The sequence below is a fragment of the Anabas testudineus genome, chromosome 13 (genome assembly GCF_900324465.2).
Source record: "Anabas testudineus chromosome 13, fAnaTes1.2, whole genome shotgun sequence".
Taxonomy (NCBI): domain Eukaryota; kingdom Metazoa; phylum Chordata; class Actinopteri; order Anabantiformes; family Anabantidae; genus Anabas; species Anabas testudineus.
Genome location: NC_046622.1, coordinates 21,103,895 through 21,130,007, shown reverse-complemented (window position 1 = coordinate 21,130,007; position 26,113 = coordinate 21,103,895). Strand labels below are relative to the sequence as shown.

Genomic DNA, 26,113 nt, shown 5'->3' with positions numbered 1-26,113 from the left:
TACTTTATACTTTTGAAGCAAATATATACTTTGTCATATATCAATGTCAGATAAATATTCTTGTATATTAGGAAATTATGATGGCAGTTCTGACATTTAGATTAAACAATTAATCAAAAAGTTAAGTACAATGGTAATACTCAGGTTAAAAACAATCTAAACCATATCAGTTTATACAACAATGCCTTTTAAATAGATGAAATTACATGAATATATTAAGTAATAAAAAGCTCCTTACACATACTCCTTTATCACTAATAATAATTAAATAATTAAGTATACGTTAACATAGAGGCACATTTTTCAAGGTTTTAGACCTTCTCAACTCATTTTGTTGGTAATACTTTTAAATTAAAGTTACAATATGCTAACTAATGTAAATGAAGTTAGCAGTAGCATCTACCACTGCACACCTATGCTACTCTCTGCCCAACCCTGTGCCTCCTCTGATTGGTTGGAAGAGTAAGACTCACTCAAAAAGTTGGAAAGTGAATCTCTCTGCAGTGCTGCCGGGCCGCTCAGTGAGTCTGGGTGGGAGAAGTCTTTGTTAGGACCACAACATGTTAAGATATGTTTTAAAATGGTTAGTAAAAAAATATTGGTAAGATTTGACATACTGCAGCTTAAAGTTGATATTTCTGTTTACAGTAAATTAATGTTCTGAATACTTCTTCCACTGTGGCAAAGGATAGTAACAAATACAAATTAGTAAGATGGCAACAAAGAGGAGCAGTCATGAAAACGCCATTAAACTGCACTGAGGGGGATATTTAATAGAGATGTCCCTTACCCATATCATTAAAACTTTTTAAAGTGCTGCAGATGTCAGACAAATTAAAACACTGCTGTCAAAACATTTTCTCTAACATCTCACGGAAAGCAGCCACACACAACATCCCAGACTGTCCCAACCTCCAGACAAATGCTGAAGATGGCCCAGCCTATCGAAAGCGTAATCTGAAGCTGGCCACGCAGAGGCAGGTGGAGGGCTTTTAGACACTGTCTCAGCACTACCGGGAGGCCTCACATATATGAGTGACAGTTTTGACACCTTCACAAATCCTGTCTGCTTCCATATATCTCTCTTTTTGAAGAAACCCTGCACCAAGAACAAGGGCGCCAAGCCGCGGTTCGCATGGGAGAGCCGGTTCTTGCGAAACATCAAGGGGTCGGCTCACAAGAAGAGAATTACAGATGAAGACCATCTGGCCAAAAGCCAGCTCAACAAGCGCTCAGAAACACCAAAGTCCCAGCTCAGGACCAGAGGAGTCAGTCTGCCATCAGTGACTCAGACTGAAAATAGTCCTTCAAATATACCACTCCCCAACTCTTGCCAGTGACATTTAATTACTTCTATATTGCCGTCAGCATCCCTCTAGCTTCACCTTGATTGGTTGCCAAGTCACCGTTGACTTTGTTGAACTAACCTCGAGTCTCTCTGACCATATGCTACCTCCCTGATGGGCACTTGGCACTAGAAAACTTCTTTGACCGTCCATTTACTGTGAATGATTCCCTAAATCTGAGCTATTCTGCATACATCACTGACTGAAGTAGTTACCTGGTTGTGAAAAGAGTATGATGTAATACATCATCGCCAAAGTTTTTCTTTCAAAGTTTAATTTCACAAGTCTGTAAACCTGGATTAATTGATGAATTTGTTGACAATGTGCAAGTTAACCTACTGGGTGCTTTGAATAAGGCTTTTGTTTCAGATAGATTATCAGATAATACAATGTAATCTTCCTTAAACCCTCCATGAAGCACATTTATTGGGTTATCCAGCTATTCTTGAGTTTAACTCAGGTTTTCCTGTACCTCGTAGCTGGCTCACCATGGTAACCAATGCTGCACAGTGATGTTATTATTCCTACAGGATCCTGACACGGACAGACCGCAGAATATACACACACAGTATAGAGTTTCTACCGTAACAACAACCTGAGGATTATTTTCCATTTCAAGACTACATATACAGATATACAACTACTATACGTGGCTGACATACACTCAGCACTGTACCTGAATGTACAGCTGCTGCCCTGCCAGTGTGCTGCTGATGCTACACCTCCAAGTTGGACGTGATTATTTGAACATCAGACCAATCATCATGCAAACATTCAAGCCTTCCTTACTTTATATTTAAATAAACTGCTTTACTTCTAACTGTGCTCTCTTGCGTCACCTTTCAATTTGAACACAATTGTATACAATCCCAGTTAAACTTGGCCCATTTACTTCATACAGATGAAACAATTTGTCAGACACAAATCAGAACAGAAATCTGATGCTGCAACAAATGTCCAGGAGATTTACGCTCACTGCAGGATTAAATGCAAATGTGCGTTATTCAAATTTCTATGTTGTCTCTGTACCTCACACTTTCAAACTACCCATGTTTGCAGATGATGCCACCTTCTTCTTAGACACAAAAACATTATACTTTTCTTCTGTTAGGCTAAGAAATAATTATTTTTTGGACATCTGTGGTACCCAGATATATGCCCTGTATTTCCCATGCATGAAAAAGTTTCCACATCAATCACACGACCTGTAATCTTGCATATTCCTGACCATGGACAATCTATTGAACATCATTAAATATGATATTTCCTAACTGGCTGACACGGTTAAGTACTGATCACTAATTTGTGAGAGTGACATCCAGCTATCTGAATATAAATTGTGAGGGCTGCTGCTGAATTAGCTGGCACGCATATCACTACGCATACCAGCTACATCCATTTCCAACCAAAATGTAAAATATGTTTCCTCACTGGCAAGAGTTAGGAGAGCATGCACTCTTTGAACATTATTTGCCACACTCTGAGCAAGAAAGTGAATGCGCATATCTTCCACAATGCTGAAGTTTTCCTTCAAGAAATGATCATTAAATATACACTTACATGCCTGCTGTGTGATTCAAAGCTGCAAAACTACATACACAACCTCAGACAACTGCTTGTCATTAGATTGTGCTACACTTGATGTATATAAATAACATTATATCTTCTGAATTATTAATAAAAAGCATAAACCCCTGATTACAGGGTGCTGAGTTGTCCTTATTCTTGGGAAATTAGATGAAAAATAAGTCACAGTTGGTGTTAACATGCATTTCATGTTCAGGATGAGGTTCTGTGAAGCACCAGACTGGGTTCAGACACTACATTCTGAGACGGTGTAATAGATGTATGCAGTTCTCATTTTGTGACTATCTGGTGCAGCCTGTAAGCCCGTTCTAGCGTAAATCACCTTCAGTGCGGTGCCAAATGCAGACAACACCTTAAGCCACATCTGTGCCTCCTAAAATGGAGATTTCGTGCCTTAAACAATGACACCTCTAAGATGTTCCTCAACGTTTGCAGATTGTGCTTAGCTCGGATGTGGCTGTCACGGCAGGAGGAGCCAGACCTGTGAGCAGACCAGTTTTGACTGGGTATGTGGGGTCATTGGGATCAGTTACCAGGCGACAGCTTGGCACATGTCTCCCTCATCTGGACATGAGTGGAAAGGCAAGGTTAAGTAAGTACATGGGTCAGTACAGAGTGCTCAGAAGAAAAATAAAAAAAACAGAAGAACAAAAGGCAGATTGTGCATTTTGTAGCTCCAGGAATGACTAGTTTACGAAGCACTCGGATCAGTGTGTGTGAGCTTTATGCAGCCAGTGTCAGTGCGTCTCACACACAGCACTGTGACCCCAAACATGTCCAATGTGAAACCCAGCACATCCATCCCATGCATGCAGCGACGGGCTCCATCACTTTCAAGGGTGTATTTTATCTGACACGTGATGCATTATTTAGTTACTTTTCCATCTTGAGGGCTGAGATGGTCACACCCCTCTCTGGAGAACTCAATTGGGACTGCTTTCCTATAATATACTGCACACATAATACCCCCCCCGCCCCCCATCCACCTCGATTTGCTCGTTGTTTTATGACACAAACAAGCCTCACACACATGATCACCATCCAGGCCTAACCCATCAATCAACTTATCTGTGCCGTGCTCAGTCATCGTGGACAGCGGCGTGTGAAGGATCCCGGCTCAGATATCGCGCGTACGAGCCAGGCCGCCCCAAGGCGACTGTTGTTTCCCTGAGACAATTTACCCAGGGCTGAACTTTCACGTGACATATAAGATATGCAGCCATTTGTTCGGATGAAATATCCCCAGAGTTCCTGATTTGGTTTAACGTGCAAAAAAAAAAAGAAAAAAAAAAAAGGAAAACATGTGATGCGAATGGAGAAAGCAACACCAAGCGCGCACGAAGGCAGCGGGAATCAAATGCAATGTGCGGCACGAGATATATTGCACTTCAACTCACCTTGAGCGGCCGTTCCTCTGGTGCTGAATACACTTGCTATCAGAGTGGCCACATACCAAATCATAGTACTATTGCCGACCAGCTATTACCACGCAAAGTGCCCCGTTCAACCAATCTCTCATATTCGACCTTGCACCTCACGGTCTCTTTGCAAAAGCCCCTTTTTCATATCCTGATTTCTTTCCTCGTGGCGTTTCCCTTCATCCCTTCCCTCCCCCGTCCTTCCATCCGCATCCTCTCCCGAAGAGACAGAGCACCTGCACCGCCGCGTTTGTAGTAGACGGAGCCGTTTTACGAGCGCATAGTGAAACCAAGTGTGAGAATGCAGCCACAGGTCCGCCTCTGCTGTCAGCGGATTGGCTGCTGATTGAGGCTTTGGGGCGTGTATTGGTTCTCCGTACGCCCCGCACCCGAATGACAGGAGAGCGGCCGTGCGCCGATTCAAGGTGAGTTGGAGCGTGCTGTAGTAGTGGAACCGCAGTATCATGCGCATTGACAGAGAGAGAGAGAGAGAGAGAGAGAGAGAGAGAGAGAGAGAGAGAGCCCCGTCCGCGTCTTTAAACACCTCTCCTAAGCTGGCCCCACGTGCGCCATCGCCGCCCATCATCCATTCATCCACGGCGCGTTTTGCGCTATTCGTCATGTCAGTATTGGCACCATCCAGCGGTTTATGCCGCAGGTTTAGTGTGTCTTCCTTCAAATGGGGGGTGGTGGTGGTGGGGGGGGGGGGGGCTGCTGAATGTGTGACTCATCTGTCGCTCACCCATAGCCTTCGGCTGTTGTCATGTCGCTGTCACCGACATGAAACGCTCTCTTTTCCGCTGCCGCGCCGCGTCTGGCTTTGTGCGATGGGTGTGGCGACAGATACACAGAAAATACTGTTCGCCTGCTTTTCCTCGACGGCCGCGAGGATGCAGCTCCATGCCCGCTGCCCGCTGCGCACACATGGCTGCTACTGATAAGGCCGCCTCACACTCCCTCCCTGTGTTTTCTACATGCATGACCGCAGAGGCATCGTAACGCCTGTGCGCCTGTGGCTGCTCCACATCAGCTCAGATCTCACCCCGGTGAAACCGCTCACACCGAGTGTTACTGCAACACACACACACACACACACACACACACACACAGGCTGCACATCTGTCGTTTCAGGGGAGACTAGACTCAGGATTTTTAAATCTTGCTCTTCCAGCAGACTTTGTCTTTTATGTCTGTCTGTCTCCCACCCCCCCACCCCCTCCCCTCTTTTTTGGAGACTGTCATATCCCTGTCTGAAATCAAAGAAAATCTAAAGAGGTAAAATCAGACACACTCTCCATTTTTCCAGCAGATCATTTCTAGTCCTGCAGTGAATTCCTGCTGAGTAATATTTCCATAACATATCACTACATTTTTATCACTGTTTTTTTTTTTTTTTCCAGCCCTGACTCAGTTTTGACTGAGGAGCATCTCTATTTCCCCGAGAGGACTTCATCTGTAAACGTTTAAATCTATAACAGCTTGTGTTTTCAAAGTGCATTGAGCCTACAGTATGTACAAAACCCTGTTTGCAGAAGTGTTAGCACTTTTTCTTAAATGCAATTAAAACTAAAATCTGGGCTTTGTCAGGTTAAATACAAAGAGAAGACTTTCAGCTTTTTCACTGACAAACTTAACTGAAAGGAGGCAAAATAAGACGGAAAAGAATCAAATGTAAAAAAGTAAAAGGGACCGAACTGGATGAACTGAGCGAGCAGAATAATCGGTGACAGGAGAAAAGGATCATGATCCACCAAAGGCTCCGTTGTTGCACACAAAGACAAGCAATTTGTGCCGAACTTTGAGAGAGAATAGTTAGTCCTTGGATGAATATTTGTCAAGGATTTTGGTCTGTTACGATCTGCATTACACAATATTGTGAGAAGATTCATGGACTCTGGGGAAATTTCAGTGCATAAATTGTAAAGGCAGAATTCACTGGTGAGAGTGTGTGACCTTCAAGCCCTCAGGTGGCATTACAAGAGAAACTGTGCCAAGCCATACATCAGTTCTGTGCTGAAACACCGCTGAGTTCTCTGAACAGGAGTTCGTGTCAGACGGGTGGAAAGGCGGTACACACGTGATGTGGTCTTGTTTTTGTGATTCTCTGTACCAAAAGAAACAACAGTGACCAGAGACTGTGGAGCTAAAGTCATGGTCAAATATGCCACCGTAACAATTAGTATCCTCAGTTCCCAAATGATTAAAAAGTAACTCCCCCGAGTTTCTTGGTCGCTGAATGGCTACAGCACACGTCACGTAACCCCATCATCCCCAGTTCAAGTTGCTCTTGGGAACTTTGCTGCATGTAATGCTCTCTTCTCCTGTGTTTCCTGAATACCTCCTTACTAATTCTATCACATAAAGGCAAAAATGAACTGAAAATACATTTGAGCCTTAATTTATTTTATTTTAAAATGTCCACCTACAAACATGTACTTCAATTTTTTCAACAGTAGCTCTGATTAAAAAGTGCTGTAAAACAGTATGTTGCAGGGATCAAACTATACATTTGCTCATTTAAAAAACATACTGTAGGCTGGTCAGTGAAAACACTGAAAATCTTCTCTTTGCACTTTAGATAAATACAAATTTGAGCAAATGAAAAAAAAAATCCCACATTTCAGTTTTGTCATTTCAGAAAGTCTCCCAAGTTTTCTGGAAATTCGATTTTTAAATTCAACACACAAACATAAGAAAGAGTTGATAGTAAAGGGCTCTGGTCAGGTGGTGAACAGAGCAGCCTCTGTGCTGTCACACTGTAAATCAGTATTTATTCCTACAGCTGTAAGAACAAACATCTTCTCTATAGAGAAGGCTCCAGAGAGCAACTGCTCACCACAATGACTGCACCATTTTAAAGAAGGAGCGCCCGTCTCTGTTCTCACACATTGTCACAACTACTGTCAGTGACTGCCGCAAGGCAAAACAAGGTCACTTTACCTACACACCCCCTCTTCTCCAACCATGACATAAACGTAAAGAAGTGCTGACGCACACCCAGGACACACACCGTAGGCCTACACTTTCAGGGGCCTCAGCAAATATGAACTCTGTTACCACAGTGACACCCAGCACAGAACAACTCTTGCTCCATGAAGCTACAAGAGAGATCAGTTCTCTCTTTTCTTCCATGATATATTCCCTACAAGACAAACGGAGCAAAGATAAGACCCCCGAAGATCAACTCTCATGCAACGAAACTATTAGTTTCACACATGTGTCTAGGGAGACTGTGGATGGTTGTTGCCAAAGGGGCAGGAAGGGAACATGACATGTTTTTAAATTAGAAATACCCCAGAGACTAGTGGAAATGACCAGAACAAAAAACAACATCTGGATTATTCTCTACAGAAAACAGTCATGAGCCTCTGGAAATATAAATACATGATTTATTTTTTTGATTGATTTACTGCGTTTCACATGGATGACGACGATCCACGATCAGAAGAAGGACAGTCCAGTTAACAAACAGTTGACCTGGTTACTGTTAAAAGTGTAACAGGCCTTTCTTCGCTCTACAGTGAGAATTCAAGTTCTACTTTGTTTCTCATAACGTCCACGAGCTGTTGCTGTTCCACCAAACTGAGGCTAAAGTAACAGTCTGAGGCTTTAGTCAATACAATTAAACATTACGTCACGGAAAAGAAAGGAACAGTCCAGTAATTCAAAATAAATACTCCTTAGTTTGTTCTGCCTTCTTCATGTAGAGCATCCACCTCCAACCAGCTGCAGCAGTAAAATGATGATGATCAGTATTTGTTCACTATTATCTCTAAATATTAGCTAATGTCATACATTACAATATACACAGCACAGCTGTACTGCACAACAACTGCTTCCCTTTTTAATACTAGCTCACTTTGCTGAAATGACTGATTTTTAATGCAATAGTTCACATGGTTTTATTAGTATGTACATGTAGATACATAATATAGTTAAATAGGCAGAAATCGGTATTTGTCTTTTCCTGATAAGGTGGGATTAGAATCCCTGTATCTACCAGGTGTCCTGCCAAAAATAATGAAATGAAAAATCTAATATTTGTCTTCAAGTACAGCGCTAGTTTATTTTTAGGGTTATCCAGTGGGATCTTCTCGGTCTGTCACCACTGTGAGTAGTTTTTCATGTCTGCAGTAGTGCAGACTTTACTTTATGTCCTCCAAAGCAGGAAAAAGCTGATGGGAACAACAAAAAAGAGAACACAATAATCCACAATATTCCACTAGAACCAAAGCAAATTCTTGCCTTGTCCCTTTGGTGTCACATAGTGTAAATCTGTACTTTACTAAAAATAGATCCACATGTTCGCAGACACACACTCAGATGCTTCAGTGACAGAGACATATGGATGTGTACACTGAGGGCCCCATGCAGCATCAGTCGGTCAGCCTGCAGCTCACCAACCAGCCTGCACCAAACAAGATGTTGAGCACGCCGGCTGCTGAACAGATGTTCTCTCACATGTCTGTTTATGGTGTCTTCTAAGCTCTGTGTGTCCGTCCAGTCTCAAACTCGCTGTCAGTATAAATCCTGCTTTTGACCAGTGGCCTTTTACACCACTGAGGAGCCTTGATGTTCAGGTATTTGTAGGTTTATTGTTCTATAGAACTTTTCTGGAATAATTATTGTTACTGTAGTTCCTCGTTGTGGGTTTTAGAGATCATTATAAATCTGATTATCCTGTATTTTTGCCTTTAAATACCTATAACCAGAAGGCCAGTTCATTTTTTAAAATCACCCGATGACATAATAACAGAGAAAATCGACATGAGGTGGGAGGACATGCTGGTTTTCTCTGTGCATTTGTACTATTTGAACTATTAAAAGCAGACCTTGTGAGAATTCCCCAGTGTCTTGGTGAAATCTGATGCCATACTAAACTTTAAAGGGCGACTTCGCTGATTTTCAACATGCTCTCTGTCGTTCTGTTTAGGAAGAACACGTCACTGAACATGACCTGTATCTACCTTCCCTATATTAAAACCTGTCTGTGCTTCTAGTCTCTGTTCTGATGATGTCATCTGGAGAAGTTTTTCAGCTAGAAAATCACATGAAGTGTTTTGAGAATCCTTGAACTATCATACCTTTCACCTTACTGTGGGCTGTATTATGTCATCTTTATGTGTCCTTATTCTGTATGTGTATTTTTTCTCTTGCTGGCACTGACATCTTCTTTTCACCCTTGCAAAGCAATCAACAGTCTAAATTGATCACAGCAAGATTGTGAGCTAATGGGATTTCTGCTGCTTAATTTAATTGCATTAATTGCATTGGAGATCATTAAAACCATAACACTTGAAGTAGGTAAGTTATGCTGTTAATTATTGTCTCTTCCACTTTTCGTATTTTAACTTTTCTGCCTCTTTCTAGCTGTAGACCACATTTTTTTCTTGAATGTACTGACAGAAGTGATAAAATTCCTGTCTATATTAAAAATATTATTTTTACTGCTCATTAAACGTTAAATAAAACCTCTCATATCAGAGGTGAAACAAGTCCAGTTCACTGTCTTCAGTGTCTTTTTCTCTCTGTGTCTATGCAGCAGTGGATGTGAATGACACATGCGTTGCGTAGGCAGCAGGCCTTTGGGCCTCAAAGTCACTTTCATTCTCTGGACTGCTCCTCAGATGAGAATCACTTGTCATGTTCAGTGGACATCAGTAGAATCTGTGAAGAACTCACCCAAATGGTGAATGCGCCACCCTTTGTCTTTTTGTGTGTGTGTGTGTGTGTGTGTGTGTGTGTGTGTGTGTGTGTACTGAATCACAGCAGTATCCTTCACATCTGCACGTTGTATTCAGTAATTGAATTTCAAGTCATCTAATGTTCGCCCATTAAGTCGTCACATGGAGAGATTCCAGCAGAGCTCCTGGCTATTTTCACACAGTATCTGTGTCTGTTACGGTAAAAGCACTGCACCTTCACTCAAACCTTCAGTTCAAGTCACCTGCTCTGCCGATCACACTGAAACCATCAAACGCTTTCCTCCTGTGCATCATGCCGTCTTTCAGCTTACTTGTGAATTCTATTAATACCACGGCGCTAAGTGAGCTGTAGATGCAGTGACTGCTAATTCCTGACTCGTGCCATGCACCGTGTGGCAGCACAGTCCCAGCCAGCCTCTCTGAATGTGATGGACTTCAATGTGGCTCAAACTCTGTTGACAGAGTCTCTTCAGCACGAAAGGAACAAAGGGTCCATGTTACTGTGATCAAATGGAGACGGTGTTCACACAGTACGTCTGTGAAGGAAAAGCAGAGGAAGAGCATATTTAGAGTCAGCTGCTGTTTTATGACTTATAATGACTTTCAGAAAGTTCATCCCACTGTGACCAGTGCTATCACACTCATGTTGGAGTAAACAGGAACTGCTTTCCTGATGCAGGACTTGCTTTTGAGTATTTTTTGTGTTTTATGAGTAATTTAATTTTTGTAAGGATCTATTTTTTCTACCGCTGGTCATTAATTGCAGATTTCCTGCTAACAGTTAGAGACAGTAAATAATGGTTAATTCCGATTGTTATAAATAAAACACTTTGATTCTAATTTTCCTAAAATGACACTAAACATTTTGCCTAAAAACAAAAAACAAAAAAGGAAATCAGGATCTCTACGCAGCACATTCAAAAAGATGGGAAGTGCCTAATAATAATCAGTTTACATTATTATACGTAGAAGAGATTACAGTGCACATTCACTTTATATCTGTGAGATTGAAGCACAGGGCCTGGACACTGTATACCCATTTTTAATGTCTTCTTTCCTCTGCCAGTTTTCTTCTTATAACCTCAGATCTTTACCTTGAGACCCCCTGACTCTCTTGCATGAAGACATGAATAAACCTAATTTAAGGGTGAGCAAAGGTGACCGACCTGGATGTTTGAAATATCTGATCATTGCTCCAAAAAGCATTTTGTCCGTGAAGCTTGATGGATTGTTTGCTCATTGAATTGGTTCCTACAGAGGTAACCGGTGTTTTGTATATCAGTTTTATTACTGCACCGAGCTTCTCGCATCTGTTCATATCTGCTGAGCAGAGGAAGCAGAAGGACAAGGTAAAGTGCAAGAATGTGCCTAAAAAATTACTCCGCTACAAGTTAAAGTACAAAGTACATATTCTAAAGACTTGTGTGGCAAAACCAGTATTTTAAACACTGCTAAAGTTACCATTGAACTATTGAGCTGCTTCCATATGTGAACCTCAGGCTGCTTCCTAGGTCCCTCTCCTGTTCTGCAACGCCCCACCGACGCTGTGACTGCAGCTTTTTTAATAACAGCAAGAAACGAATGTGTGTCAGCTGCCATATTGTGCATGTGAAATAAAACTACCCACGATAGCGCACGCTTTCGAAGGAATCTCCACAGTTTGAACTTCAAATGCAGACGGTGGTTTAAACAGATTCAAAATGCAATTACTAACCGTGTTAGTGGCAGAAGAAGAATTAGCAGAAATATTAGAAGAAGAAGAGGAGCACTAAGAATAGCTGCAGAAAGGAGGCTGGGAGCTCAGTGTGAACCTTCAAAGAGCAGGTTTTTGACACTGGCAGCAGGTTACTTAGAGATAAGGAAATTCATCACAGAAGCAGTGACGGTTATGACCAACGTACAGCCATACACGGTCTACATTAGCCTTTCTTTGAATCACTTAAGACTTGGAGTGTCATTATCTGTCCAACCTGTGTATCATTTATCTTCAGTAGTAGTCGTAGAGATCATATGTTACAATAGCTCACTTCAACACAGACCAGTATGGACCAGATTTAATGTTTGGTATAATACTTTGCCCTGAGTCACCAAAAATGATCAAGAATTGGAAAATTACCATTTGGAAAGTGAACATTCAGCCGTGTTTCACGGATGTGTGCTGGCTCTAATGTTCACATTGACATAAACATGAAATCATTTGGGTGTATTACAGGACTCTGAGTAACAATACAGGAACCTAATCTATTTTATATCTAGTACACTGCTTGCACTATATTATTCTCCCACCATCCAACAGTTAAGAGGTGTGCTCTCTATCCATGTATATTCAATACATGACAGATGGACGAAGTGTGTTAGATGATAAAAGAAATAATAGATCAGACATTCTTATTCTAAATGCTGTAGATCAATCCACCTTAGAGCTGCAACCTTTATTCTGTTAATCAGATCATTTCAACAGTAAAATATCTGGGAACTACTTTTATAATCAGTTAATTAAGCAGCTTAAGTGGAAGCTTGGTTTTTTTCCACTTACATTTGTTTATTTGCAGCCAGGATGGTTGAGAAGAACTGTCTTATGTGACAGTAAATTGAATCGTTTGGACCTGGAACAGTTGGTTTGACGCAACAGATGAACTTGTGCTTCAGGAAATTGTAATTGTTTGCTTTTTTCTGACAGTTTACAGAGCAAACTATTAACCATTTAATCAAGTAAGCACACAGCAGATGAATAAATAATGAAAATAGTTAGCAGCCCTGATGCACTTAAATAAATACAACACAAAAATAATCATCTTTTCCCCCTTTGCATTATTGAAGCCATGTGGCAGCTTTACTTTGATTATTCATTGACTTTGTTTCTTAATATTCTGCAGATGTCAAACGTTATAGGTAAGAACACAAAGCGTTAACGTCCCGAAGGAGATAAACCTGCAGCATCTGTGCGCTGAATCGAATCCTTTGTTTATGTAAAGGAAATTTGCAGTTTCATTTCACTGTACCTTTTTACACAATGCTGATTTAATATCCTGTGCTTACTCCAGCACCTTCAATAGCTCGGCTGGTGTTAGACCTGTCTGTCAAGCTGGCAGGAACACGGCTCATGGGTTTGAGACTGGATAGACGAGGGGTTATTAAAAGTGTGGGTATTAAAATCCAAAACCAACAGCGCAGTACAGACGCAGGAAAAGTTGTGGACTCCAGGCAAGAGGATACAATTAAACACATTTTTATTTGCTTTGAAGAGAACAAAGTGAAAAGCTGTGATGTGTTCATATCGAATGTCTTTGCATGGGAAATGTAGTCACTAAAAAACACTGCATAAATTGATTGTAAATTTGAAGTTTGAAACTGACGTAAATTTTGAATTTAAAGTCACTGCAACTGTGAAACAATGGATAATGTTTTCTATGAGATGCAACAAAGTGCAGCCAGACGTGGCCTCGCAGGAGAAATCACAGCTGCGTACGACCAATTGTGCGGCGCAGGAAGGCGAACAGGGCAACGGCTTCATTTGTTGTGTCCTCTTAGGCTATTTTGTCATTTAGTGGGTGGATGAGAGGGAGGTAATGAGAAGACTTAACTCCAAACATCAGTCTGGAAGGGACAGTTTATACCTTCAGCACCTAATTATAGAGACTGTATATGTACGACGACAGGCTTACTGAGGAATCACAAGATTGGCTGCACAGCAGAAATAGCCATTACTGTCCACACCTTTGCATCACATGGTGCTGCTCCTTGGATGTGTCTGATGTGGTGACAGCTGTAATAATGTATGGTTTAGCACTGCCACCTGCTGTTTGGTTTAGTGCAAATCCAAACAGCTGCCACAAAGGCTTCACTGTAACCGAGCCACGAAAATGAATAAAACACAATACAACAATAGCATTATCTCTATTGAACTGTTCAGTTATCACTTGTCAGCCTCTACCAGATACTGCAAATTTAAAAATACTGCAAATTGTTCTGTGTGTATCTTTTCCCCCTGCCTAACATGACGGACACGGCTTGGTAATAATGGTTTTAATGTGGATCTGGAAACAAACTATTGCTCTAAAGGCAAAGCTTATGTTGTTAGGGATGAAAACGCACAGTGATGTGCAGGCATTTCCTGTCTGTGAACACTCCATCTTCCGCCTTGATGCCCTTGTAGCGATCACTGTGTTCCCATTAAGCCCTCTTCATGGTCTTCCAGGCAGCAACCTTTTGCCATAGTTGGCTCATTTAAAGTTCTTGCTGCCAAAAGATGTTCAACTATTTTTAAAATCCAAGGGTTCACTAACTGTTTCCGCTAGCGCTTTATTTAATGGGTCTGAAATGCTGCTCCATTGGGTTGATAAATATAAGATAAGACATGAAACATGTAATCACATACAATCACTCAACTCAAAACGTGATTATGGAGTCTTACTAACAAGATGGTACAATGATGAGCTGTGATAAGAACCTAGCATGCTTAAAGAAATAGTAGTTGACTGCTCCAGATGATGCTGCAGTGTCGATATGATGTCCAGCGTAGAAACAATGGAGAATCAGAGTGAGAGCCTGGTTTCCTTGCACAGCCTCAGTTCAAAGACACTAACTAATAAGATGTGTATATTTTATTATTGTTTCTTTTTAACTTAAATAAAGATTAGATATGACCAACTAATGCAGAAAACCCGATGATCAATTCTTCTTTTCTCCTCATCCTTTTGTTTCTTAGGATACATTTTCCTCCTTTAAAGGAGCTGCCACATGAGGGGACTGTGTGCTGTGCAGATTTCAATCAAACTGACTAGTCAGCTGTGGGGCCCTTTAAAACTCCCACATTGGATCACAACCACCAGAGGGTGTGTAGTGACACCCTCCCACCACAGCATACGTTCCGTAGGCGGTGCAGCCTCCACGTTTGGCACCACCTACCGCCTGTCAGGCAGCGCCGAGGGCACGCCCTCCTCCCCGCTCCCCCCTCTTGTAGCTATGGAAACTCGTCGATGGCAACATCCACCAGTCTGCTGTCCCCCATCGTCGGAGTCCTGCCTCTGAGCGCCGAGGTGCCGAGTGTGTGCGACTGGAGCGACCGACGAGACGCTGCAAGATGGCGATGGTGCGACTCGCAGCAGGTTTTGTGGTGTACACCAGCCTGGGTAAGTAGTTTGTCACCGAGACGGTTCAGCAAGTGAGTGAAATCCGAGCTGCAGCGGGGCTGGAGCACACGGTGGGCTGACGTTACCCAGGCTGTGCACACAGCTAACGTGGTGTTATTAGCCAACACAACCGGGATGGAGCAGCAGTAGAGGCAGCGTCCTTCACGCTGGGAGACGGGAAACGAGGTTCACGTCGGCTCCCATCAGCGTGGGAAACGTCAGGTGCCGCCTCTTCATCCGCTGTCACACGCGTTCAGCCCGGGCTCGGTGTTAGCAGGCGGTCATGTCGGGGCTGCAGAGGCAGTCTGAGGGTCCACGGCAGACTGGAAGCGAAGCGAGCGTTAGAAAAGACAGGACAGCCGCCAAAACACGGCGGGGAGACGCGTCCTGACATGAAGGGTACCAGAGATCACAGGCCTGCCACAGCAAGGAGGGGGGGGGGCACCTGCTCTGTGTGTGAGCATGGAGCAGTCAGGGTGCAGGTACATAGGTTTTAAAAAGGAACTAATAGAAGACACCGTCTACAGGCTGCTGACTGACTGACTGACTGTTTTATTAATGGTAATAAACAGCAGTCACCTCCTCAGAGTCCCCTTACTGGTGGGGCCCCACTGACCCCCACTACACACAACAATTCCATCACTTCCTTAGGCACCCAGGAACCAACCAGTGTGACTAGATGTAAAATGATTCGTTGCTAAGTTTAATAGAAAATAATCAGAAGCTTCACAACTGTTTGCACATTTCTAGTTGGATTAACTAGAAATGTCAATTATGGATTCATCTGCCGTCCAAGTACAGCGTTTCTCATATGTTGATTTATTTTTGACAGGCGCCACATTGTCCACACTGACCACCACATATTGAATTTTCTTTTGGTGGTAGTGCTTTGTCTCCAGCCGGCCTCTCTCTCACTCACTCACACATTGACAGAGGGGCCCATTCGTGAATAGCTGTCGCTGTCAGCGCTGGTTATGTTCAGGTTCGGTATGTTCTGGTTATATTCAAGCATAAGAAGCGTAGTTAGTAAGTGAAGCTGAGATCACGTTAGAATGCAGCTGGGTTATCAAGGTAGCAAGTCAATGTAGTCAGTCTGGATACGTGTGTGTGTATGATCTCAGATGAGGGTGGACTGGGGGGAAGACAAAGTGCGCTGGTGTCGTCCAACCTCTGATTGACAGAATACACCTGAGCCAGGTAATCAGCAGTGGGTAGGGCTTGTTGAAGGGCGAGCGGTGCCGTGGGCCTTGAGGACCAGGTTTGGGCACCCCTGCTCTAAATAATGATGATTTATTATATATAAATTACTCTGTTTGATAAATAGATAATAACAATGGAACTTCCATGATGCAATAATAATAATTTGCTTCTGTACTTTAAGCTACATTTAAAAAATGTATTCTGTACAAACATGCTCTAAAACATATCTTAATATGGAGAGGTGCTGAACACTGACCCAGACTCACTGAACAGCCCAGAAGCTCAGTTATTTCTGCTTGAAATAGCTTCTTATTTATTGTAATGTCATAACGACTAATACCTGAAAGAACACATGGTTATGTAATATTATGTTTGAAAGTTAAGAGTTCTTAGGCACGTATTACTCTTATTTATTGCAGTGTGAACGTTCCAAAACACTGCACAATGTCTGAAAGAGATTTCAACAATAAGGAAGTCATGGTTGTTTTTAGCCTTTGGAGCTCTTTTGTTAAAAAATACATACAGAACCCAGTGCAGCAGTGTGACCAACCAATGTATTTTTAATGGCCTTTGAACAACAGTGGAGCTCTGTGGCACAGACGAACAAACTCAAATGAAGTTCTGGATTCACAGACAGTCTTTTAGTCTTTTTATGGGATTTGTTGACAATAACAAAAATGCACAAAATCACCGGCCTTATCCTTTAAACCCCGTCCAAGTGGTGGATTTAATAAGGCAGCGTGTGTATTGACCTTTAGCGATTGGTGATGGTCTGAGGCGTGTTATTAGTGAAGCAAGTTGAGGGCAGCAGCTAAGAATGTGGAGTCAGCCATGGTGAAGTTACACAGTGCACATGACATGAGTCATCGTTACCCTGCACCTACATTAAAAAAAACAAAAACATTTGGAGCTCAGGGTTGGTCAGTGTTGCTGATGCTGGGTGATGCGTTGTATCCAACCTGGTGTGCATCTGTTGTGAGGTCACCGTGCTGCTGCTGCTGCTGCTGCTGCTGCTGCTGCTGAGGAGTGAAACTGGGCAGAGGAGTCGCTCATGTCCAAATGGCAAAAATCAGGAACTCAGTGTGGATCTTCTGACCCAGGTTATCTCCAAATGAACCAAATGACTAGAGCTTACAGTTATTAGATTGTCGACACAGCCAGTCGACACAACTAATCATAGCTCAGGTATAGTGAAAATGTAAGTTCTCAGTTTATAATAGAATAATCTACATTCTGCCCTTTGGTTTCGGACTGTCTTCAGGTTTGAATAATAAATAAGAATTATGCTGCATAAAGTAGAATTATTTGATAAAACAAATAAGACAAAATAACATTTTTGCCTTCTTCCTCTGGTTCTGATTTTGGTTTTAGTTGCTTAACATTTAGCTTGATTTATTCTAGGTAGTTTAAGGTTTGGATAATAACCATGTTATTCAACTCGGACAACATCACCTATAGACTTGTTTCTACTCTTTTTTATTATGTCAGAATCTAGTGAAAAATGGCTGTATGTCCCAGAGCAAAGTAATACATTAAATTTATTTTAATCAACCTACAGTCCAAAACCCAAAGATATAACATTTACAGTTATGTAAATATAATAATTATCAGCTCTGATTAATTTTAAAAACGAACTGCAGGTCAAGTACAAGTTATTTAGCAGACGCCTTTATACAAAGCGACTTACAAGGTTCACGACAACGGCAGGGTAGGTGTAAGGAGGTCGTGCCTAAGGACCCCTACAGGAGGTGGGCCACAGCCGGGATTCGAACACCAGTCTCCCGAATTGGAGAGCAGCGATCTTATGTTTACACTCAGTGACATATTCAAGCCCCAGACACCATGTTCATAATGTATACAACATTTTAAATGTATCTATTTAATTTAGGTAATTTCACCTGAATGCTTAGTGAATATGTTTAGTGTGGTTTATGATGACTTAGTGCACTGAAGACGTAAGAGCGACGGTGAACTGGAGCTACAGTGTATCCCAGCATTTCTTCACTCCAGGATCCTGCAGTGTCATGTGTTTGCTTAGAAAACAACAGGGTAAAAAACATTTTTCTTACAGTTCCCTCAAGTAACTGAACCAACCTGACAGTCTCCGCTTAATTTAGTGGAGTGATTAGTTGTTATTACACACTCGCTTCAGTATGCTGTGAATCCCGCTGGTCCGTGGTCCACAGTCTGTGCCATGTTGCTTGCAGCTAATTCTGCCTTCAGCATATTTGAAGCGACTGCACAGGAATGTCTGGGAAAAAAGCTTTTTATAGATGCACTGGATCAACAACTTTTGTTGCAGGGATGGGGATGGGTGGTTGTTTTCATATTTAGCACATAAGAGGATTGCACAATGTGGCTATTTAAAAGCGTGTTCCTCTCAGAACAGGCTATAGACCTACTTCGTCTATGCATTACAAAAACAGAGGGATTAAAGCGAGCCTGTTTTTTTTTTTTTTTTTTTTCTTTTCCACAAGCGCTGACATTATTTTCATGATTCAAAAATATTATCTTCTCTAAAGCCTACATTGTGTCACCGGGGGGCCAGGCATTGTTGTATGAATGCTTTTATTCTAAGCTCGCATTAGTAATTAGTTAGACATTGTCCTGTTAATTGACCGTGGCTATTCTTTCCCACGGTCTACATTTTATTTTGTTTGGGTAAAAATGAGAAGAGGAGAACCCTCAGCGAAATCACGTCAACACCGCTGAGTGCACCGCACAAAGATTATTTTTGTAGTTTGCTTTTGGAGCCGGACACAGAGTGAGGTCGGCTCCATGGACACTTTATCAGTCACAGAATGCTTCATATAAACAAATGGACTTCAGTTAACTTAATTAGCCTATAATATTATCATTTCCTGTTAATGGAGAATAACACATTATACTCTGTGGTGTCGTAACCCCCAAACTTTTATTGAACAGCTCATGTTTGAGCGAGCTGGAGGGCTATTCTGTCTTTTTGGTTTTTCAGCTCCCCGTTGTCTTAGCTGTGGAACAAGCAGTTCACAGAGCAGTTTCCGTGCTGAGGCCCAAGTGCGTCCCTATACCAAGGGAGCAATTTTAAAATTTATTTAATTCTTTTTTTTTTTTAAGACGAGCCCTTGCTTGTGTCTCCGAGGATGTCCAGTCACAGCTGGGATAAAAATAGCTCTTGATGTACAGGGTGGGAAAGTCAGCAACAGAGACGGAAGCTGAGACCTGGGAGTCAAATCTCATCAGTGTCCGCAGCTGTGCTTATATGACCGGGTGCTGTGGCAGGACCCATGTTTTCATCACTTTCAGCCTGAGCTACAGCTATATGCTCGCTCCCCCGGGCTCCCGGTCCTGCTGACATCTCAGGGTCAGTGGAGTGCTAACAAGACTGCTTTGAATAAATACCTCAGAATGCCTGTGGCACACAGGAGGGGGTGTTGTACTGTATTCAAAGACTGCGTAGATGATTATTGTCTTATTTCAGCGTTCATGTGAAATTCTTCATACTGCCCCCACTGGGAGCGGGAATGTCTTCATTACCCAGCATGGGTGCTGTTATTTTAACATGTACCCAGCAATTACTACACTTGGTTGAGTATAGGGTGCCAGTGGAAGGTAGAAACATGCTTATTTATCCTCAGCATTGTGGAATCATGTCTCCATTTGTAATTTGCACTTTTTCATAATTTGTTGTTGTACTCTGGACGGCCCACCCCCTCCGTACTCACTCATTTTCCACTTAAGTTGCCCTTCCACTGGCCCAATTTTGACAAAACTTGTGAATTCTGCCTTTTGCCATTATAATCTGACATTTACAAAATAACACTGATTGCTTTAAGGAGTTCACTCAAGCAGAGGAACTTCAAATAAATATATCTCATGTGTTGTTTGTGCCAGAGGGAAACCAAGGAGGCTGATTAAATATGCTTCAAATGTAAGCACAGTCCTACTGTCAAGTTCTTTTTGTGCCTGTGATTTGTTTTAGGGATTTTGATCAATTATTTACTCTGTAAATCTCAGTTTAAATTAGTGTCACAATTTAGCAGAGGAGCTCTTGCGTCTTGTAATGTTTTAGGCCGGCTAAACAACAGTTTGACCCAAATTTGTTTTAACTAAGTGCATAAATTGGATACTGCTTAACAAAATCCATAATATTTCTTCAATTAATAAATTCTTTAATTGCACATTGGCCCAAATACTGAAATGATTTATCTGAGAAGAGAAATGGAAGCTCTCGGGTGTAATGGGTGATGCATGATTGTCCAAGTTCCATTTGTTCCTCAGAGGCGTATCGTCACCCAAACACTGGTTCGATCTAGTGACCTACTGATGTGGAAGCTCATTTTCTAAGCATTACTATGCTCTATTTCCAGCATAGTTTCATAAGGTCATCAGATACTAATAATTATATCAGAACACTTAAAAGAGTTCGAAGCCTGTGAAACTCCACCGAACTTGCTGAGGCTGAACTGCAGCAGCACAAAGACTATCTGACTTATTTCCAAAGCTGTTTGTCTTGATCTTCCCTAACTGAAATGAGTTAATGCTGATAAAACACTGCTCAGTTGTCTTATGTGTGTGGTAATTGTTACACTGTATGGTATACACTATAACAATTACAGCAGAGGTGTGTAAAGATGTGGGACTGTGGAGCTGATTTTAACCACCTTAAATAACACATCACAGGAGGTTCATCCAGAAATGATACACCAGCATTTTATTAGGATGTCCAGATTCCAATCCTGCAGAAAAAGTAACTAATGATGTTAAAATGAATACCACTCTTTTATTCTCTATGTCTTTAAATATAGAGCTACAGCTGGCAGCCAGTTAGCTTAGCATAAAGACAGCCTTCAGTAATTGAAACAAATGGACTCCTTGGTTGCCTTGTCTGCACTCTACTGTATCCTCATTGTTATTGTCCTGCTGCACTGTCCTAAAACTGGAGGGACTATGTAGAATAAGCTGACTGCCCTGTATGCAGTGTGCATGTTAAATCCCTCCAATGAAAAACAGAAAGTCAGCACTTTAACCTCCGTCGCGGCAGCATGCTGGAGTAACGCCAAAACAATAAAAAAATGTGCCACTGTCCAGATACTTGAAGACACCAGAACATGACCCTATTAATATTTTTAATACAGCTATTTAACATTTAGAAACTGTCTTACCATGATTCATCTCCAGCCAAATTATTATACAATTAACTGCTGGAAAGGAACCAAATGGACAGCTGGAGTTAGAATAGTGTTTTGGTTTTTTTTTTTTGCAGTACACGTGTGCTTTAAAAATGTACAACTTACACATTTGACCCCAGGTGTTAATCTTCTTAAAGTGAAATGGGAAGTCATTAATAAGATACTGTATGTCTACTCTAAATTAAATTCCAAGGCTTTCACAGCGTCTTAGTTTTCTGTAGTTATCGCTCTAATCCACAGTTTATTAGGCAACAGGCCCAGCTGATAATGTCTGCTAATGAAAAAGCTTGTGTGTTCCATCACAGTTTTTTTTTTTTTTTCCACAGGCCACATTCTATCATCACTTGCGGTAATCCTCCGAACCACGGACAAGATTGTGTGGGCAAATGAGTTTGAGCGTAAGTTGCTGGAAAAGCGTTCTAACAGATTTATCCAAAGTAGCTTTTCTTTTCCTGATCTGGGTTCCTCCTTCTGCTGCGCTCACTCGTCCTGTTTCCCCCACAGCCATCGAACTGACCTGTTTAATAGAGTCCATCTCAACAAACAACCCAAGGATCGAATGGAAGAAGATTAAAAACGGCGTCCCCAGTTATGTGTACTTTCAAAACAAGATAGCAGGTAAACAGCTTGGACTCTCATCAGCCAGGGGACCACAGCATTTCAGAGCAGGGTCTCAGGCCTCGAAGCGTAGCTGCATGAATGGTACCTTGAAAGAACTTGGCGTTGAACTCTGTTGTTGAACTGTGAAGTCATGTACTGTGTTTGAATGAGCAATTGTGAAGTGTTTTTTCTTCCTCTGTTCCTCTTACAAAAGGGGACTTGGAGCACAGAGCTCAGCTCAGAGAGCCGGCCAACATTCTGATCTTCAACACCTCTCGGTCAGACACAGCAGAGTACCGCTGTGAGGTGGCCGCCATCGACGATCAAAGGGACTTTGATGAGATACTTATTAGTCTTGCAGTAAGAGGTATGGGGAGCAAGTACTTTGTTGGGATACCACATCAGTGACTGGGTTACGATTGGCTTAAGTAACATCTTGATATTATCTCTTGGGTTAACAGAACAAAAGAACATTATACTGCAGATTAGACATCTGAGATTTTGTAGACTAAACATTTTAGGGGTTGGGGGTTACTAGATGCATTTCTTAGCAATAGTGTGACATTTGGGGAAATTCACTTATTTGCTCTCCAGGAATTAAGACCAATCTTCTACCTGTACTTTACACGTGTAACCACAGCTGGTGGCAGATTAACTTAGCATACTAGTATACTACTAATTAACCTGATATAAGATACGATCAAAACTAAGATCTGACACAAAACTCTAACGAACATCGAGCTCTGTTGAATTGTAATGGCTGTTTGTTGTATTTGGACATTTTATGCACAGCTGATTAACCAAATACACGCAAACAGTAGCCAGTATATGAATCAATAGTTACCTGGTGTTATATGTGTGATATAGCCTGCAGTAGATTGATGTGGGTCTGTGTCTGTGTGCAGTGAAACCTGTTGTACCACGGTGCAGCGTGCCAGAGGCAGTCACCGTGGGAACGTCTACCGAGCTGCGATGTCTGGAGAACGAGGGCTTTCCTGCTCCCCAGTACCGCTGGTTCCACAACAACGAGGAGCTTCCTCAAGACCCCAAAAACAGCCACAAGTTCCTCAACTCCTCCTACAGCATCAACCCTGACACTGGGGGCCTGGTAAGGAAGAAAAGAGGTCTAACCATGTGTTTTACTGTTTTTATCATGTGTTCTATCACTAAAAACCATGGAAATAACTGATGTATTCTGTTACTGTACTATTCCGATTTAATCTGCATCAGTTTCTTCCCATTATCTGATTTGGAAGCTGAATGTTCTGTTTGTGATTGATGTTCAAGAATACTCAATGGCAAATGTGAATAAACCCCCTCTGTATGAGCTACAGCAGGATTATGTCATATGAAAGGATCATCTTAGGGGTTTACTTCAAGGACATAATGACTGTGGAGTCAGAAAATCAACCATGTTACTAAACACATTTTTAAGTCCATTTCAGAAAGACTGTCAGCGTGGTAAGAATTCATCCACAGGCAGACATCCTTCAGCGTTTTTTGTTGACTGTGCAGCTATGTGTCACCGCACTGACAAAAAATCTCTAAAAATGTCTCCTCAGAAATTTCGAAGGGTGAGGAAGGAGGACGCAGGGGAGTACTACTGCCAGGCGAAGAATGATGCGGGACACGCACAGTGTCCTCCACAGATGATGGAAGTCTGTGAGTGACAAGCCTTCATGTGCAGAATTTTAAAACTTACTTGCAAAGCTTTGATGCAGTTTCAGAGGATTTTCTGAAATGATGTCATATTGGTAACTGTAATGTATGCAAGGATTTCATGCAACTGAAGCTGCTGATCCACTGTCAAATTCTTCTGCTGATGAGCAAATTGATTTGATCACTATGTGAAATATGCAGAGTATAAACTAAATATACAAGACAATTTCTAATGCTGTGATGATGTAAGTTAAAAAATGGACATTGGTATCTCTCAGGCCGCCTAAATCTGCCCATATCTCATCCGTGTTTTCTGTTACAGATGACGTCGACATCCTGGGGATTTTCCTCAAGTCCTTTGCTGCTGTGGCTGTGTTCTTCTGTTTGGCTGCTTCCATTTGTCATTCCCTTAAACGTGGATGTTTCCACAAAAAAGGTCACAATGAAAACAAGTGAGTATGAAGTACAGATGTGGAGAAGGGAGCAGGCAATACTTCATATTATCCTGTCTTTGATTCTACACGACGGTTTTGTATTTAATATATATTTATTTCGATTTTTCAGCTATAATTGGCCAGCACAGAACGATGGAGTTAACTATCGGGATGCAGATGAGGTAAACACTGTCTGTGATTTGTCTTATTTACTGTTAACCGAGGAGTTCTGTGTAGACATATCTTCATTTCTGCTTCTCACAGGGCCATTTTCGCCACAAGTCTTCGTTCATCATTTGACGGCCGCCACAGAAGCTGGAACCGAGACAAAAAGGCAAAAACTGTTGAGGTTAATTTGCAACAACTATGCTCCAGATGGTAAAGTTTGAGGTGTAACATGGCACATTATTCTCTGACGCACATCAGTATCAAATTAACCAACTTGCCAAAGTAATTTTAATATCATTTTGTGGAATTGATGATTTTTTTTTATAATGAAACTGCATTTTTTTATTCTGTGCTAATAGTGATCATTTCCATTTAGTTGTTTGTTTTACGCATTTTCCAGCATTTTTCATTTTAATATTTGAGTAAAATGAAACAATTTCAAAGCTGTGACATTCATTGTGAAATATATGCCCCAGTGTTTCATTGCAAAAGATGCTGGAAATGACATTCCTTCATGTTTGTTTTGGACAAATCCACTTTTATAACGGTTAAAGTTTTTACCAAGTTCACTGAAATTGTTTTACAGAGCTCCTGTTCATTGTCTTTGTTCATAAGACCTAAACACGTTCTTAGTGTGTTTCACATAAGGGAGTGTAGAAACTTGCTTTTGTATATACTGTAGTTAGACAGACATTACGTAGCTGACTGTACAAGGTTGATGAGCTCAATTCATCATAAGGCACAATTTATCAGCCTTTATTATATTTAAAGAAGATAACAAGTACAATACAGAGTACCGATTTACTCCTGAATTTGAATACCATATATCCCACTATGCTGCAAAGTCAAAATGTACTATAAAGGTGGTGAAGTATGATATGATTTGTAGAGTACTGTTTTGTGTGTATAAGTGACCTTCTGTGCTTTACTAATTATTTTGTGAGTATTGGACATATTGTCCAGTTTTGACTCAATGTTTAATGTACATAAATACATATGTTTTTTTTTATTTTTATCTTTTAATTTTCATACATTGCACTCCATACCTTACTATAAATACAGCAATAAAACTGTTTGCTGGGATTAAACTTACAGTATTTGCTGTTCAGTGTGTACCTGTGGTGTTGAGCCATCATCAGTATTAACGGTATCTCATTTCAAACATTAGTGTCAATGATTTGTGTAACAACTCAGGAACTGTTGTAAATGTCCACTGTTCATTTGATATTAATGCTACATGGCCATGTTATTTTGTTACTATTAAATACATATTAACTGTAAATACTGCAGATATTTCACGTGTTTTTATCACAGGAGTGCACTGTCAAGTTTCCTTTTTGTGATTTGAATTTAGACAAAAAAGGGATTACAAAAGAATGACACAGCTGGAAATGACAATTGACAGAAACAGTATTAAGATACTAACGGTTGTATGCAGTAGAGAGATAAAACAGGAAGCATTAGTATAGTCTGAAATATGGGAATGTAAATCAGGATCACTGTAGCTGGTGAAATAGATCATCCATGAACTGCAGGGTCAGCGATTCACTGTCCTCCTGGCTGTGTGTCAAAGTGTCCTTGGATAAGACAGTGAACCTCTGGGGAGCATTTTGTTATTAACATGTGTCGTACTCTGTGGTATAAGAATGACTAAAATACTCAAACAAACTTCAACAGTATCCAGTGGGAAGGT

The 26,113-nt window shown here is 41.4% G+C and overlaps 2 protein-coding genes across 3 annotated transcripts in view; one reads left to right on the top strand and one right to left on the bottom strand.

Moving 5' to 3' along the window:
* igsf9ba (immunoglobulin superfamily, member 9Ba) overlaps positions 1-4,534 on the bottom strand; it is a 58,825-nt gene extending 54,291 nt beyond the window's left edge. Inside the window, exon 1 of the mRNA XM_026341810.1 lies at positions 4,331-4,534. Coding sequence (XP_026197595.1) covers positions 4,331-4,394 — 64 coding nt within the window. The 5' untranslated portion in view covers positions 4,395-4,534. The remainder of the gene's footprint in view (positions 1-4,330) is intronic.
* Positions 4,535-15,043: 10,509 nt separating this feature from the next.
* jam3a (junctional adhesion molecule 3a) lies at positions 15,044-25,702 on the top strand. 2 transcript variants are annotated; one of them, XM_026363501.1, is made up of 9 exons: positions 15,044-15,188; positions 21,886-21,957; positions 22,064-22,177; positions 22,374-22,526; positions 23,065-23,267; positions 23,722-23,821; positions 24,141-24,270; positions 24,383-24,434; positions 24,517-25,702. In XM_026363501.1, exons 1-9 carry the CDS (start codon positions 15,140-15,142, stop codon positions 24,550-24,552), a joined length of 909 nt encoding a protein of 302 aa, XP_026219286.1. In that variant the 5' UTR covers positions 15,044-15,139; the 3' UTR covers positions 24,553-25,702. The 2 variants fall into 2 exon arrangements, with proteins under 2 accessions (XP_026219286.1, XP_026219277.1); XM_026363492.1 differs by having other exon boundaries at positions 22,064-22,261.
* Positions 25,703-26,113: the final 411 nt, after the last annotated feature.

Excerpts from the sequence above, each read along its gene's own strand:
- jam3a (XM_026363492.1), top strand. The coding sequence starts at position 15,140 with ATGGCGATGGTGCGACTCGCAGCAGGTTTTGTGGTGTACACCAGCCTG. Across the intron at positions 15,189-21,885 it reads TGTGGTGTACACCAGCCTGG|GCCACATTCTATCATCACTT; the intron begins GTAAGTAGTTTG and ends TTTTTTCCACAG. Across the intron at positions 24,435-24,516 it reads ACTATCGGGATGCAGATGAG|GGCCATTTTCGCCACAAGTC; the intron begins GTAAACACTGTC and ends TGCTTCTCACAG.